General features: G+C 37.5%; 1 protein-coding gene across 10 annotated transcripts in view; it reads right to left on the minus strand.

Moving 5' to 3' along the window:
* Positions 1-18,191, minus strand: part of FOXP1 (forkhead box P1) — a 537,509-nt gene that overhangs the window by 29,201 nt on the left and 490,117 nt on the right. For all 10 annotated transcript variants that reach the window (XM_078152147.1, XM_078152148.1, XM_078152146.1 and 7 more), the window contains 2 exons: positions 16,114-16,201; positions 4,048-4,131 (listed from right to left, as the gene is read on the minus strand). In XM_078152147.1, the coding sequence (XP_078008273.1) occupies positions 4,048-4,131; positions 16,114-16,201 (172 nt within the window). The remainder of the gene's footprint in view (positions 1-4,047; positions 4,132-16,113; positions 16,202-18,191) is intronic.

Genomic DNA, 18,191 nt, shown 5'->3' on the forward strand with positions numbered 1-18,191 from the left:
CCCCACAATATCCAGTACAAAACGATCCCCCTCTCTGCATGAATACCTCCAGTGAAAAAGTTTTGATTTGCTCTCAATAGATCTCAGCAGAAAGACTCAAAACAATGTAATTCCTCCTAACTGTGTGCACACATGCACCAACAATCTATCTTCCAAGGAATATTTTGCATGTACCAACGACTGTTGCTAAATATTCCAATTAAACATCAAATGTTCTTCCATGCATAGTCAATGCTTGACAAACAGGAAGCTTCTCTTAGAAGCTCCTAGCCTCACTCCCCCTACCCCTTAAGTTTTTTTACTCCTTCTTTCTATTTTCCTGAAATTTCAGTCACTCCAAGTCCTCTCATGCCTTAATGAAAGGCTCAGAGATTAGTCACATACACCAGTATATCACCTTCTTAAATGTATTTTTCATTTTAAGCCTTTTTTCTATATTGTGGGGAAGGGTTTTATTCTTAATTAGGGAATTCTAAAAGTATAAGCAGGCAGGTGGAAGTGGAATTGTGGAGGGTCACCCCTTTGGCAACTTGAGGCAAGCATCATGAAAGCAGGGCCTGCTTTGCTTTGGTCTATCCCAAAGCATCTACCACAATTCTTGGGATAAAGCAGGAACTGAATCGACTTGAAAACTTACCAAGTCAACTCAACCCACCAATGATTAAAGAGGCTGGCCCCATTTCTGAGGTCTTGAGGAGCAAACTGAGTAAAAAACATGTTATTCAACAATACTGGATATGGGGGGGAGGGAGAAACTACAGCAGGGAGTAACCTTGCTTCAATGGGCAAAGTCAAAAAGAAGTCTATGATCCGCTGCTATTCAGAGTATCCAAAAGTGCTACAGCATCTTATTTGGTGCAACTAAATGAGGGACCACAGGACAACTGACTAGCATGAACAGTAAAAGTTGGGCAAACAGTATTCTTTTCAAAGTAAGAAACTTGACTACACTTTCTGTCATCTAGCTACTGACAAGTGAAAAAAATAATAAAAGTCCTTTAGCTAGAAAGAGTAAAAATATTTTTAGTAAACTATCCTGCCACTAGATAGGCCATAATACGAGTCTACATGTTCTGCAGGGTTTGAATCATTCATAACGAGTGGTTTAAAATGAAGAGACAGACATATGGGTACTAATCCTGACCTACATCTAGCATTCTATTATTTGGGGAGAAATAAATTAACTACTCATGAAAGTTCCATCCAACAGACATGGTCACCAGATATCCCTGGAACCATGAAGTTAAAAGAATTGGGAGTTTGCAGGGCATGCGTATTTTTTTCACAAGGAAGACAAAATTTATGCAAAATACCATACTTCTACATTTTATAATTAATTTCCAGATGTTCCAGCTATACATATTTTAATAATTTCTGATTTATAAGATGGTATCTATAATAAAATTTTCTATTTTTCAATAAATGAAAAGAAGGCAGCTTCAATCCAACAACAGAATGTCACACAATATAGGCCTGTCAGGCACCAATTTTTACTTCTAACATGTAAGTTAAAGGATAAGGAATTTATAATGCTGCCTGTGAAGGAAACCACTTTTCATATACAAATGTGATCTTTTTTTTTCAAAGGGTAATACAACAGTACATTTACATAAACTAATCCAAACAATCTATGTATTTGACAATGGCAAACCTCACACAGACTGCCTATTGTTGGTTTACATCTTGGAGTTCTTTATGTTGGCTTGTAACACTGCTCTGGCTGTCAAAGGCTTGACTTGGACTCTAAATAAATGGTTATAGAAGTGCTGTGCAGCGATATTGGACTTCTTTGCAAAAGAAAACCTGCTGTGTATGAATTCAAAAGCTATTAATTTTTCAGTCAAAAATATTCGTGCCTATTTCTTTTAATAAAGAAACACTGTGCTGAGCAACTGAGAGATAATGTTGACTAGTGGTACAGAATTTTCAATAGAGCAGTTAAAAATAAATTTAGTAGGAGGTCCCCATCAAAGCTATAATTTTCTAGAATGTAAAACACTTTTTTTTAATACCAATCAAGACAAACCTTCTTTCCCTGTTCATTTTTTTTTTCAGCTGCCATTCCCTGTTTATTGGCGGCTTACCACCAGTCTTCATGGCGACACCAACTGGTATTTTTGTAGCCGATTTCATTAAAGTAGGCTTGCATATGGTGCTGCCTGCCAATACTTTCAACTGATCACTAGTTGAGCAATACGTGACTCTTTGCAATTACTTCTCCTTAGTTTTTAAATCCCTCTTCCTAAGGGGGCGCTGATGCTTGCAAAGCCACCTGTGCCTAACGTGTGGAGACCCAAGCATTATTCTACCATTGTTACTTTTAATCCACCTGGAAAGATAGAAGCTAAACCTTATTCTCTCCTCCATGTTGCTAGGTCTACATACACAGGCCCATCACAGAAGGAAACATTCACCTGCAGGCTAGAATGATTTGAAGATTTTCAGATAGTTTCTTGGCAAGAAGTTTCCTTTGTGAATGGTTGAACTCATCTGACAAAAGGTCATCCAAGTAATTTCAGGGGTTTAATGAATTTCCTTCACTGGGTTCATGTTATTCCCAGGTCCCTTCCTAAAAGAAGAAGTTGTGTGACCAACAGAGTTGACTCTGGATTCCACAGTTCTGTCAAGTTGGGGAGCTGTTTTCTAGGAGCCTACACATCACTTTTGCAGCCATTTGTTATAGAATACATGGAAATGGAGAATTCTTTTCTAGTAAAAATGGATGTGCGGAGTGTTTAATGATTTTATGTTCTATATCTCTGTAATGTGTTCTGTTTCAGACATTAATTTTGTCTGCCAACTGTATCTTGGCAGGCTACCATATTTGCTGGGTTAATAGTCTGACTCCGTTTTATTTCTATCACCATAAATCATACATATATGGGTGTGTGTTTGCTTTATTTATAGAAAAAAATCAGTCAAAACAGACAAACCAATACTTTGCTATTATGCTGCATCATTGCATATTGATTAAAATTGCTAGTACTAACTATAGATTGTCAACGCTCAATTAATTTTCACACAGTGACTCAAGGCAAAAATCAAATAAAGGCAGTGTACCTTTAAATCTGACAAATCTTAAAATCAAGGACCAAAGCACTCTCTCCATTTTGAATAATCAGTTAAAACTACTAGAAAATCTTAAAGAAATACACAAATTTGAGAAGCACAACCATTAAAGTAACAATGTGCAACATGAGATGAGGCCCCAGAAAGAGCCTTTCCTTAATGTCATTCAGGATTCACATCAACTACCTATACTCAGAAAACAACGGGCATTTATTTAAAACTATCTGCTTTTACGTGAAAGCTGACCACTCTGAAGTCCCTTTCAACCTAATTCCCTTGCATAGACTGTCCCCTGTACCTGGAATGAATTCCCTTTCTCACCTCCTACTTTTAGAATCAACAGTTTTCAATGAGACTCGGGTCAAATGCTGAGTCCTACACAAGATTAATTGAGGCCTCCAAATACCAGGATTCTCTACCCATTCCATAAATGGTCTTGTAATCTCAGAGAATTACCACTGGAAGTAGCAAGGTACCTTGGAATCCACTGAATCTGACCCTCATTTTAAAGCTGAAGAAGTTAAGGCTGGCACAAGTTAAGCAATTTGCCCAAGGTCAAACAGATTCGGGACTGGAACCCATACACTTCCCACTGTTCTATGATGCTTTATTTGTATATGTTTTGTACTTAATTATGAAAAGTAAGTAAATATGCTTACTTTACTATCTCTCTCTCCCTCCTTCCCACAGAAGATTTATTTTTGTCTTTGCATCCTCAGCACCTAACTCAGTGCCTGGAGACACAGTAGAACACTAAAATGCTTGTTGAATGAATGAAAAAAAGTCTTCATTTTCAGAAATAATGAATTGCTTAAAATCAACCTGAGTTTATATCTACTAGTCGATGTCACGTGATTACAGAGTGGCAAATTCTTTCTTTCTCTGACATTTTTGTGAAGTGGAACATGTGACTTCTTGGGCAGAGAGGAGACCACAAAGGAAGGTTTTAAGGTTACCATCCCCCATGCTGGTACTTACAGGCTGAGGGGTGGCTTTGGGTTCAGTTGACTTCACATGGAGGTGGGTCATCATTGCTTGTAGGCGCTCTTTGTCTTTTGCAAGCTAGAGGGAGGGTAGACAAGGAACGCTATTATTTTTATGAATAAAATACATTACAACTTTAACATCCCAAATGATGCTTATTTCTAATTAAACTGTTGGCACCACAGCACATGACCAAACAGTTTTTATTGCTTAATTGTTTTGAAATCTATATGCCTATTGCCAAACTAAAACTAATTTGTGATGCCCAGTGTATTTCTCAATACAAAATGCATTAGGCTCTTAACTGGTGAGCTCTAGACCTGCTGGCACCAAGGGGTTCATTGTAGCTCTGACAGCTAGAAGACAACAGTGAATCATGTCTATTAACCAATCCTACTCAGGGAAAAGCCAAGGGAAAATGAGTTATGCAGCTAAATCTCATAAATTCTTAGTTGCAACAGTGAAACACAGACACACAGACACATACGCCCAGACAAATGAACACAGTTTATGCAAAATTAACCTCAAATTTGTTACACACATCCTAAAACAGTGCTGGAGTACTAAGACATTCATAGAGCGTGAGGGCAAATATTTTCTGCTCTAAGAAACCACACTACAACTAACAACAGTGCATAGAATGTCAGGTCTCCCCTTGGAATGAAGTTGGAAGAAGCTCATTTTGTCAAAATTCCAAGCCCCTCATAGACTTTCATCTAGTCAGGATGTAATTTTCTCCTAAAAGAAAAGGAATTTTTCAGCTCTCTGCAAATAGTAGGAGCTCACTAAATATTTGTTGAATGATTTCCCCTTCTCTGCCCAAGAACAGGCCTCCAGGGCAGATATGCTCCTAACTTTTTTGATAGGCCAAGAAAAAATCTGGCAAAAGGCTCAGGTGAAAATGCTAAAGCACCTTTTTGCAAGAGAGAAAGTAAAAGTACTTGAAAGAAGATGAAAAGGGAATAATTGAGAAAAAGGTAAGGCATAGGCTTGGACCCACTGAGCCATCCCTACAAAAATGGTGAAAAGAAGGCCAAGTTACTGATTTATTTTGAAAAAGGAAGTCTCATTCATTCTACTGCTTCTTGGTCTATGACTGGAAGAAATGCTTCAAGGCTAGATGGGGCCACAGTCTTTGGACAATGGATTTTTGTCCTGTTATATAATTAATGCTAAAATCATTTAAAATCAATTAAGGATGAGATTTTTAAATTAAATTGTTCTTTTAAGATGGGTCCAGAAGCAAAAGAGAGGGGAAGAGGGTTTTATCTTATTTTATCCTAACTGGTTGGCCCATACCAATCCATATCACATTAGATTTTTTTTTTCCTTTGTAGTTCAGGGAGAAATAAAAAAGCCTTAGAGCCTTAGCATTTATCTTTCAACAAACAGGAAATGAAAATGTTACCATATTAGGAACAACTTTATGTCACTCATGCTCTGTTCTCTAGCAAGTTATTGAACAGCCAAACGAAAAGATGTTCACAATACATAATACTAAAGGAATGTGAGGTTTCCAACAGTGATTCAGTGAGAACAATTAAAATGTCAGGAATGAAGGTCTTTCTGCAGGAGTATTTTGTTTTATATGTAAGTTTCCCTAGATTTGGGACATGTTTCAAAACAGCTAGGTTTACTTAAACCTACATATTGGTTGTTTAAGTGGGAAATACTGAGGCATAGAAATACCACATAAAATTGAGTTTATCTATAATACTGAAAAAAAATCTTTTCTTTAAAAAAAATGAAGACTGTTAAAAAACAAACAAACAAACAAACAAATAAAACTAGAAGGGGATAAGAATAGGGCCTATATCTGTGATTTCACTGTTAATAGGGAGTCTTATTTGAGGAAAGTCCCTCTATCAATGGAGATCAATGCCTTTTGTGTAACTGACAGTCTTAGAGAATTGTCTAGGAAAATAAGAGATAAAGTGACTGGTCAAGCAAAGGTCACACAATCAGTACATACCTGGGGGATGACTTGAGTCTGGGCCTTCCTGGCTTCAAGGCCAGGTCTTTATCTGGCACATCATACTGTCTCTCATATTTACTAGAGATGATCCCAAATTTTGTCAAAATCTGGGCTTAATTAGGAGGATTGAATGTATATGTTAATTGATAAAAAGTTCCTGGCTTTCCTCAAGTTTCAGCTAAAATCTCAACCTCTCTAAGAAATCTTTCCCAGTCCCCCTTGAAGGCCTTCCCTCTGACATTACCTCCAAATTATCCTGTAAACATCTTATTTGGACATAATTGTTTGTATGTTGTCTCTCCTATTAGACTGTGAACCCCCTAAAGGCAGGACTATTTTTGCCTTTCTCTGTATTCACAGTGCCTGGCATACAGTAAGTGCTTAATAAAAACTTTCTGACTTGACAATATGTTGAATCCTTTCAGTAGAATGTAAGGACCTTGCAGACAGGGACTATTTTTCATTTTGGCTTTATATCCCCAGTGCAAATAGTATGCACTTAAGCAAATGTTTGTTTGAGTAACACTTCAAATTCTCATTAAAGTTGGACCATATTAGCCTTGGAGTCATGGTTGAAAAGTGATGAGACTGCTATTGTTTAGGTCCATATTCAAAACCAAAGCTGTAATTATGTAGGTGACTGGGTCTGTTCCAGGATGGAAAATTTAGAGGGTGCAAACTCCACTGGTTTGAAGGGGCTTCATACTCTGTCCATTCTTATTAGGGTGAAAAGCAGCAAGAAATAGAAGGGATCTCATACTGGGAATTACTTACTTTTCTTTTGGAGCATCCCCAGTGAGCTTACATTGCAAGTCTCAATGCCATTCTAACCAACCATTGCCCCAGGTATAGAAATTGTTAGACAGCTCTATTAATATTCCTACACTTTTATCATTGGGAACAGATTCCCTTTGTTGGATGTCCCTAGCAATTCTTCATTTCAGTGCTTTACCTTTCTTCTTTCCTATTTATTCTGCATGTAGTTTCCTTTGCATACAGAGGTTTGCATGTTGTCGCCCCCATTAGATGGTAAGCTCCTTGAGAGCAGGGACTACCTTTTGCCTCTTTCGGTATCTGCAGTACTTAGCACAGTACCTGTCACTTGGTGGGTACTTAACAAATGGTTAGTGAATTGAAATGGAATTGGATTGGTCCATTTGCAGATTGTTTCACCCTGGTTTTACCTCTTCCATTATATTTTAGTCATTTAATTGGCCCATATTTCTCCTGGGCAAGAGAAGAAAGTGCAACACATTAATGGATACTCTTAATGCCTGGGCGCTTTTTTTTCTTGGGGGGGAGGGGTTTAAAATATTTCATAAAGTTCCTTTAAATGAAAGTTACTTTGCAATCTTGGCAATGTTCCTGAATTTTAATTATCATTGCCATCCTTATCTCTTATTCTTTACAAGTTCTAAAGGATAAACCAGCACGGCACAGTGGGAAGAACACTGGAACAAGGGTCAAAGGACCAAGAGATGAGGCCCAAGCCAGTCACTTAATGGTAATATGGAGCTATGAACTTGGCATCTCAGGGCCTTCCTTTTTCATCTGTAGAATGGGGGATGATACCAGCATTTGTGACCCGTCTCAAGAACTTGTTACGAAGAAAGTGTGCTCTGTAAATGAAAGCACTTTAAATGGGATCTACTATTTTTTGCTGTATTGCAAAGCTCCACTGTTACATTAGCTATTGATTACTGGCAATAATATTATTAAATGCACACTACTGGTATAAGCTCCATCCATGCTGCAACTTGTCCCTACATGTGTACATACACATACACATACACACACACACACACACACACACACACACACACACACACACACACACACACTGGGGAAGTGCTTTAAAAATTTGCAATGATTTTTATGTATTTTATTTCATTGGGGGTGCCCACAACTAAATAAACTAAACATCTCTACTCTTTTACTATGTTTGCAAATCATGAGAGTAAGAGAATATGGACAACATCTTTAATAAATATATTTGAGTACCTTCAGAAACACAAATTCCCATGAAAATAGGACAGGGACAGGATCCCTGTGAAATAGGACAGGATCCAGTGAACACATAATAAATATACTTGCCCTAGTCAACTTTCAGTGGGTGGATTTTTGCAAAATAATTTAAATGTCAAGGTGCCCATTTCCAGCCAAAAGTAGATGGAGCACAGGCATTAAAAGAACATTGACAGAGCTACAAACAGGATGATACATTTGGGTAGCATGCTGAAAACCAGTATTTATGATTTCATTTAGCAAGATATATATATACACATATATACATATGTACATATATATGTTATATTAGCAGTATTTATATAACACAAATATTAGTAAGCCAATATTTACATAAAGCATAAATATTTTCCTGACTGGACTACTGTTTCACTAACTAGATGCTTCATTCTCAGCTGTGCCTCACTGAATCCTGCCTACTTTGGGTGCCACCCTCCTCCTCTTTGAAGCTTTTCTTGCTGTCTCATCCAGATGTTAATACTTCCTCTTTGTCTTCTGCTTAGCTGTGTAAATGCTGTATTCCTGTGGTAAAATGTAAGCACCATGATGGCAGGGACACCATGTCATTTTTTGCTTTATGTCACCAATACCTAGCATGAAGTCTTAATAAAAAGCTATTGTTAAACTGAACTGTCATTACAGGAGGCACCTTCTCATGAAGAAATAATTGAAGATGAAGGTGGAAGTCTGGTAAAGATAGCATACCACTCAACAGCTTTATGAACAAGCAAGTGTAACTCTCTTGGAACAGAAGGGAGAACAATGCATTACACTTTCAGAATTGGGCCGTGAATCAGTTCTCCTGCCTGCTGATTTATTTTGGGCCCTCAGCATGGGCAAGAGCTTTTCTTCTTTGGCTTACCTAGTTCATCTTCCTTCTATCACTAGGGCCTAAAACTGGATTTAAGCTGTACTGACCAAGTTAAGCGGTGGAGAAAAGCTGGCACTGTTGGGACCATACTGATCATCTTTCTTTGCAGGAGAGAGAGCTCTATCATCATCTTCAAAGCTAAAACCTGAGGAATTAAAAACCCATCCTTTTAAGTAGGAAAAATTTGGCTCAGGCTCATTTAACTAAGTCATTTTGTATGTGGTCATATGGACTAAACTCTATGTCCAACTTGGTCAGTGTCACTTATGGGGTACGGGTGGAGACTGTGTATTTAAATGAATGCAGATTTCTGTCTGTTCAGAATTAGTAGATGAGGTGAACATGGTTTTTATAAGCAGAAGATCACTTATTTTATTATATAGAATTTTCAAGCTAGAAGAGGGACATTTGAAAGGGACGTAGAGACTTAAAAAGGCTGGGACTTGCTCCTCATTAGCTGCATATTAGGTAGGTGATCTGCACCCGAGCCTAGCTCTCGACTTCTGTTCCAATATTCTTTCAACTACACTAGCCTGTTTTCTAGGGAGTTAAAATGCATGTGAAAAATAATACACTTTTTGGCTTTCAAAATTGCCATGAACATCCAAATATGTTAATCCATTTAAAGGTAATATATACAAGGAAGGTAAACATAGGTCTCCCAGGACAGAAAAACTAGAGCAACAGTATAATCCAGAATAAATAAGAGGGGAATTCATTTGTCAAAGTGAATATTTACCAAATATTTATTTCTGACCTAGTCAATAAAAGTAACAATTAAAAAAAATGGATTTCCCACACTTAAGCCACAATGAATTATTTTAAAATAACTTCTGTAAGTCCTTCTATAATACTCAGGTATTGGACAACACAGGATCCATTTCCCACCAATCTAAATTTTTCCTTACTTTTATTGTATTCTGTCACCATCTTAACATTCCTTAAATGTTATTATTAAAGATTCTCTTGACATTTAAAGCAGACACACACTAATACTCAGTCATAGTCTAGGAATTCTAATGATCATGTAGTTAGACAGCATTTTAAATTATGAAAAATAAAGTCTCTCCTGGTTTTTAAATGCAAGACATGGGAGTGAAAAATCCCAAGAATTTTTCCCCTCTTTCTTTCCCCAGTCTTTGGTCACAAAGCAGTTGCAATCTAAAGGCACGGTGCTATTAGCACTTCCCCATCATTCATTGGAGATCACTCAGAAGAAGTCATAGGGGCTTGGCAAGCCATTGATGTGAGGAAGCTCTCATCAACATTGCCCCAAATGGGGTTACAGAGGTCTAAAAATGGATACTATTAGTGGTATTGTCAGAAATGGGTTTGATTACAAACAGCATCGTTTAAAAGGAAGAAGTTATTTTATGTAAAATAAGTACTGTAATTGGTTTGTGATGATTTTAATGCCTCATTTTGCCATCAGAACATGTATCATTTTCTCCTTGCTGATACTTCACTCCAGCCTACAATTCTTAATGCCAAGATATTCAGGAAGGCCTTATCTACAAGTCTATTTTTGGCCCTTTAAAGTGGATAGAACACTGAGTTTCTAAGACCCTAGGTTACCCATTTAATCATCATGGAAGCAGAGATATAGGGAGGGTGACAGATGCAATATAGTACCTCTACAAGCTGCCACTAGTATTGGTTTGTAAACTTTTCCACATTCACTCAAGACAAAAGGGAAAATCATGAAGTTGTCCCTTCTTCCTATTTACCGAGGAGTCATCTAGCATAATGGGTCTTTGACTTTGTGCCCCTTGTGGCATAACTCTGTTGAGACCATAACATGCCTCAAACTGTTAACATGTATGTACAGGTATGTGTATATGTATGTGCATGTATGTGTGACTTTCAAAAAAAAATGGAAGAAATTGATAACAACCGGACTCAGTAATGATTTAAGAATGACAGCACAATGTAGATTTAATCTAAATAATAATAACAATGATAACTAGTACTTATTTCGTGCCTTAAAATTTTACAAAGAGCTTTACAAATATCATCTCATTTGATTGTTACAATGATTCTGTGATATAGGTGCTACTACTATTCTCATTTTACAGACAAAAAAACTGAGCAATATAGAGGTTAACTGACTTGCCCAGAGTCACTCAGCTAATAACTGCTGGATGTTGGATTTGAACTGATGGCATTTCTGACTCCTGGTCTAGCTTCTCTCTCTTTTCTGAGCTACTTAGCTATCTAATGCTATTATTAGTAGTCAGGAAATATAGCTGTGCCACTGGATTTTGAGCTTTGTTTTCCATTTTTTAGGTTTCTTATTTATTAAATAGGGTTAATGCCCCCTTTCCCCTAATAGCAACCAAATTAGTGTTTGCTGACACCATTTTTATTTCTCTTAAAACCTTAGCATTGTTGCTTAATAATTTGCAGAGGAGAGCTAGTGGCCCATTTTATAAACAGCAAGTGAAGGCCATTTGAATTTGTACAGGAGATTTTGCCAAGGAAAGTGGACTGGCTAGAGGAGCATTATTTTTTGTGCTCTAAAGTCCACCTTTTTTTTTTTAAAGGTAATAGCCATATTAAAAGTATTTTAGGGGCTGTCATTTAGGAGAGGGATTAGACCCTGAGGGCATACCTGGGAACAATGGGGGAAGGTTAAGAAGAAGCCATTTAGGCTGAACAGAAGGAAACACATCCTAACAACTAGAGTTATCCAAACAGAAAATGTACTGCCATGAAGGTGGTGGATTCTCCCTCAGTGGAGAAACTCCAGCAAAGGCTCCCAGAAAGAGATGTGTGGGAGGTTATCTTTGTCCAGGTCTGGGGCAGACAAGATGGCCCACTAGTCACTGCCTACCCTGAGATTCTAAGAATCACTAACTGATCTTGGTATGATCACACGGAAACCTTCAGGGCCAGAGAGCTTACTCATTCCCTAAAGAAAAGCCTCAATATTCGTAGCTATTGACTAAGGATTTCTCTTTCTCTCTTAATGCAATTATTCCAAACTTTTTAGGACTTTACCACACATCTCTCTTAAAAGTTTCAGGCAACATAAGAATTATTTCAAATTCTGATAATTCAAGTTAACTTTATCATGCCCCTGGAGGAGCTTTTTGATACAAGTCTGGCATTTGCCGTGTGAGGCTAACCTTGGGACAGAGCAACACATCTGACCATCAGAAAGTAAACAAGGGAACACCAATAGCAAACAGGGAAATACAAAATCTGGTAACAACAATTTTTGCCACTACCTGGATCCCAATGCCACATTGAGAGTTCATCACTTGACTAAGTGCTCATTAAGGAACCGAATCCTTTCAACTCTTTCCTCGTCCAACAACTTCCACTGCAGCTGGAGAAGCCAAAAGGTTTCTACAATTTCAAACACTGACACTCTCACTCAAGCTAAGTACTTAGCATTTTCCCCATCCACTCAGCCCTCTTTATAGCTTTCTGCTCAACTATGTGTGAGGAAGGGAGGGGAAAAACTGCCAGATTATCAGGTGTTTCCTGGCTTTTTCTTTGAGTTATTTTTTTTATTCATGTCTTCTGTTTTCTCTCTCTGGTCTCTACTCATGTGCAAAATGGGGGTAGTAGGCCATGAATGACAAGAATGGTCTTAAATAATGACAACGGTGGCAAGTCGTTTTGGAAATTCTACATGTTCTTTAAATAGATTCACTGTTAAAAAGGCTTTGATGAAGATATAACCACTTTTCCATATGAGAATGAAATAACTCACAAAAGTATATAGGTAGAATCAACTGAGGCTGGAAAGAAGGCCCTGAAGTATGTCCCAGGTCCCATATCCTGAACAGAATCCCTATGGTACATGCATTTGGAGTTATTTCTTTTCATGCTTTTCTCCATAAGAAAATATTCTATAAATACCCTTACATACTTCCCATCTGCTAACTTCCTAACCTTGCCTTTCTCTTATAGAATCATAAAACTTTCAATCTGGAAAGACCAGCAGAGATCACCTGGTGTAACACCTTCATTTGGTACCCATAATCATGGCTCTGTAATTTCATCATGGGGGGACAGAGTGAAATGGTAGTAAAGAGACTATTTTCAGGTGTTGCTGGACCAAGAAAACCAGTTTCTGGCCAGACTGGTGAAGAACTCTTGGGCGTTCACCTAGACAAGACATGGATAACAAGTGAGCAGCCCATTTCCAGGACATATCCTGAGCCATTCTAGCTTAGGAGAATCTACCATATCTCGACACAGACATAGATCAAAGAAAATGTAGACCTAGAAAGGTGAAATGATTTTCCTTAAATGTCAGTTAAATTTTGAAAGAACCCAGACTAGATGAAACTTCTCTTGTCCAGATACCAGGCCTGAGAGCTTAAGGAACTATTTATCCAATGGGTTACCATGTAGTTCCATTTCTTAGTGTTTTTTTTTCTCCTATTATCAGAATGGACCTTTTTTTTTTTTGGCAATGCAATTGGGGTTAAGTGACCTGGCCAAGGTAACACAGCTACTTTGTGTCAAGTGTCTGAGGCTGAATTTGAACTCAGGTCCTCCTGACTCCATGAATATACCTTTTTAGAGTATTCACCAGTGTTACACAAAACCCACTAGAACCATACTATCCACTACCATTTGTGAATTACACATTGTTATCACTCAAAACTCTTGGCTGTGGTATTTACTTGGTTCTTCTTGTCCTACGGCTTTGGTAGGATTATTAAACTAGCTTTAGGCTTTCTCTTTTGTTCATCTCATTAGCAGAGATGGGCAAAACACTTGAATCCAGAAAATGCATACCATTTACTATGACTCTCTTCACTTCCCCAAACAGCTCAGAATAAAGTAGGCGACATGTGGAAGCTTCTAGTGTCACAGGGAGCTGCTAAAGAGGAGTACCAACAGTCATAATGGCTAAGCGTGCTTCCTGGCTCCTTGTACAAAATATGGCAGTCCCGAGAGGGTGGAAGGGAGATAACCATAGGGGAAGCAAAGAGAGAGCTAATAATGTCCAGAAGACTGGTAATGAATGAGATATGAGAGCAGTCAGGGTACCTTATTCCACTTGCAACAGCAAATTAAGGGGAAAAAATTTCTATTAGTACAACTGTTTGCTTTTCTGACCTGCTTGGCATCACTATATGATGCAGAATTGTTCAGATTTACATAAGAATTTTCCAATTTTTCATTTTCTAAAGAAATTGAGTCCATTAGAATTAGTCCCTTTTTCATAAATCTAACAAAGTCCTTTCAGTTTAAATACTAATGAAAGACACTTCTTTGAAACATTACACAACGGTAAATTTAACGGCCACATAGAAATCAAAGCTCACCAAAAGTATGTCTGTAGGGTGTAAAGTTACTACGGGCACTACTGTCCTCAAGGCCTGGCATTCTGTCCATCTTCATCTCAGCTCCTGGCTTCACAGGCTTTTTTAATATCTGAGCTAAAATCCTACCTTCCACAAGAATTTCTCCACTAGTGCTAGTGCTTTCCCTCTGTTTATTAGCTCTCGTTAATCAGCGGATTGATCTTTTCCAGATTTTGTTCGTATATAGATGTTTTCATGTTGTCTCTCCCATTAGACTGGCAGCTCCTTTTAAGAAGACTGTCTTTTGCTTTTCTTTGTGTCCCCGGCACTTAACACAATGCCCGACAAATACGAGGTGCTTAATAAATGCTTTTTGAATGAATGACTGGAAGTTAGTGGAAGTTAGAGAGACAAAAAGAATAATAGCGCGACTAACTGAAATCCTAACATAATCCCCAATTCCTCAATTTTGGCCAATAGCTTCGGCTCTTCACCATCTAATTCTGAATCAGGACTTCTGACAAGTAAGAGCTGACCTCCTAATAACATTCTACCTCTTGTCTTCTACCCATTCTATATGAAAACTAATTAAATGGGAAACTACTCTAAAAGGAGTGAGGAAGAGAAGCCAGAGCAGCAGCAAGGAACCAGGACAAGATGGAACCAGATGATCAGTGGTTCAACTACAAAAGGTTAAAACAACCTCAAGTTGGTGACATGGAATGATCTGTATACCAATTGAAGTATGAGCCAAGTATCAACTAATCCATATTATTAACTAAATGTGGGATAATTATGAAGTAATAAACACTAAAATCAAGAGCAGACAAGTAGTATTTCTATTAAAAAATGGAAACAAACAGTCCCAATCTTCTGTAAATCCAAGTTGCTTTAATTAAACTGTATCAGCATAAGCTGGTGAAAGACAATCCATTCATTTCAATCTCCCAATAAAACTGATTTTTTTTTGTTTTTTACAGTCAAGAAATGTATTAGAGTAACATTTCACTAAAGAGTTTGGGTAAGATTTTGATATTTTACTATTAGGCCTTTAGTTTTAATATATACCTGATACTGCATTAAATTTAGACCCTTCTCTGAGTGATGCTACAATCTTAACTGACTCAGAAAACATTAAAATTTGGCAAATACTTAATTAAGCCAAGATAGTCACTGTAAGTTAAGTTGATAACCAATTTTAAAATTCCTTTCTGTCTTGAAGAGTCACAACAAAAAAGTTTAAGTGTTTTTTTTGCTGATTTTTCCTCTGCAACTATTTGAAGCTGTAAATGACTTAACTCAGTAAAATTCCAAATGTAATTATCTTCTGTACTTAGCCCAGGGCTTTCCATATATCTCCGCACTGCTGTCTTGCATACAAAATAGGCTTTTCGATGACTGCTGGTAACTATATAATGTACAACATTGTTTTAATTTCCCCTCCTCTGCTAACCTCTTGCCTACACACATGCGAGAGTGCGCATAAACACACACACAGACACACGTACGCTCGTGCGCGCGGACACACACACACACACACACACACAACACACACACACACACACACACACACACACACAGCTATTCCCAAGCTCCAATTTCGATCAGGCCTGTTGTAGGCAGTTTGAGAATCAGCTAGTAAGTGAGAAAAGGAGCTCCTGCTATTTGACCGCACATAATCCAGAAAGTGGATAACTGAGAGATGGTTGCATATATATAAATATACTTTAAAAAATTAATATTGTACTTTAGAAAATAGAAATGAAACTAAATGTTCTTGAGGGTTTTAAAAAATAACAACAATAGGTTTTGAAATCTCCCGTTCCATAGATAACAAGTGGACCAGAACTCATTACAGCACTGTAAAGATTTGGAATTTGATTAATATTGAGGTAATATTAAAATAAATGTTCTTTTACCTGGAGTTCTAACTGCTGTACAACCTGCATCTGTACTCTACATTGAGCTGTACTTCTATCATCCAGCGCATGCTCATTGTTGAGATGTCTGCAACAATACACAGAAAATCAGTAAGTGAAATGGACAAACAGAAAGGAAAATCATTAGGAGGAGGTGTCATCAAACTGTTGATTCTCTGGCCCGCGCCCCAATCCCATTACTGGTGCATGGCCTGCCTTGCTGGCCAGCTGATCACCACTGACAACTTTTTTCACTGTTACACCTCATTGATAAGTTTCCTTGAAAGAAAAAACCTACCGAGCATGTGTCGGCCATTTACCCTGCTGAAAGGAAAATTAAGGAGGAAGTAGGGCCCATACTTTAAGACTACTTAGGTGGTCATTAGGTACACTGTAGGCTACAGTAAAAAACAATACAGATTAATTGTATATGGAAGACCGGTTACATAAATTTGCCTCCAAGGAAGAGTCTTATAGAATTAACGGGTCACATTTTAATTATGTATACATTTTAATGCATAAAAGTGAACGTAAAGAAAAATTTACTCAAGAATGGGAAATACATTTTAAACACATGGTATATGAAACATGAACGAACAAATGCAAAAAAAAAATTATACCATTAAAGAAAAAAAAAACAAAGCATGATTTTGGGAAAAATAAAACAAAACAAAAAAAACAAATCCATGCTTGAACTCAAACAAAAAATTTAGCACATCTCCTGAACCTAGTTCATTTCAGCATTTTCTTATATGAGTGTAGTCAAATCTTAATTATTCAGGGGCTGGTTAGCCAGGTTAGGGATATCTGGGCCTCATGTGGCTACTTCTCTGATTATGCCTACCTCCTTCCTGGCCATTTCCCTATTCATTAGAACCTCCAACAGAGAAAAAGTAACAAAGCAAAACTCCAATTAGTTCATTTTTACTGTCAGCAGAGACTCTGACATGAGGTTTGATGAAGGAAGATTGAAATTAGTGGCTAAAATAAAATTTGTGGATTATCAGTAGATCCCATATACCGATGCTATCCCATTACCTCATTATTATGGAGAATGAAAAGCAAATTATAAAATGAGCTATTTGTAGGTCTGCTATAACAAACAGAGAGAGTAGGAAGGCCTGTCCTTGTTACACACTGCCTGTGTGATCCAGGGTGAGTCACTTAATGTGGTCTCAGGGTTCCAGGAAATTTTGTGACTATAAATGATAAAGTTGCTGACTTGCATTGATGGAAGTTTCCTGCTCCTGGGAATTCCTATACAAATGAAACTACAGGCCTAGTCTCTACCCCTACAAATAAGGTATCATTAGATTTTAGACTAAGACTTTTTATTTGAATTTTAAAATGAAACAACGATGTGAGGAAGATATGAGCAGTGGGTTCTGAGGAATAGAATTGAAAGGATTTGATAACCATCATGTACGTCAAAACATCCTGGTTACATGGTTCAATCCATCAACAAGCCTTATTTTAGTACTAATGCTATACAGTTAATTGTTCCCAAGAAATGAAATCATCTAAATGCTGAAACTGTGCTCTTAAATATGGAAAATATGTCATAATTCATTAGTAGTTTACACCATCCAAGTGCTTAACACTAACAAGAATGTGGCTGTTTCTCATACATGGAAACTGTTAACAAAGACATTTAACCACAAATACAAAATGAATACAAATTCTACAGATATTAATATTCATTTATATCCGCAACAGAGTAATTCAGAACCATTCCAAAAGGAAACATTATGGTGTACTCCATTAACGTACCACCAAGATAATACCTCAAACCCATACTGCCAAGTAACGAATGTATTCTGTCATATTAAGGAAACAAAGTAAACCAAAGGGAGAGGTCCAAATCAAAGTTTTTTTATCAGTTGCCTCTCGTTATGCTGAGGAGCACAGAAAATTTGAATTCCCTGGTTTTTAGACCTTGGTGGGGCATGAAAATCTTATCATTTGATAGAGGAATCAATCTGGGCCCAAACAAGTGAGCTGACTTGGCCCAACTATCAGCAAAGAACCTAGGCTTCCTCACTTCCAGTCTTGAGCTTTCCCCAACCACACAACACATG

Source organism: Phascolarctos cinereus, unplaced genomic scaffold (genome assembly GCF_003287225.1).
Source record: "Phascolarctos cinereus isolate Bilbo 61053 unplaced genomic scaffold, phaCin_HiC Scaffold_4;HRSCAF=312, whole genome shotgun sequence".
Lineage (NCBI taxonomy): Eukaryota > Metazoa > Chordata > Mammalia > Diprotodontia > Phascolarctidae > Phascolarctos > Phascolarctos cinereus.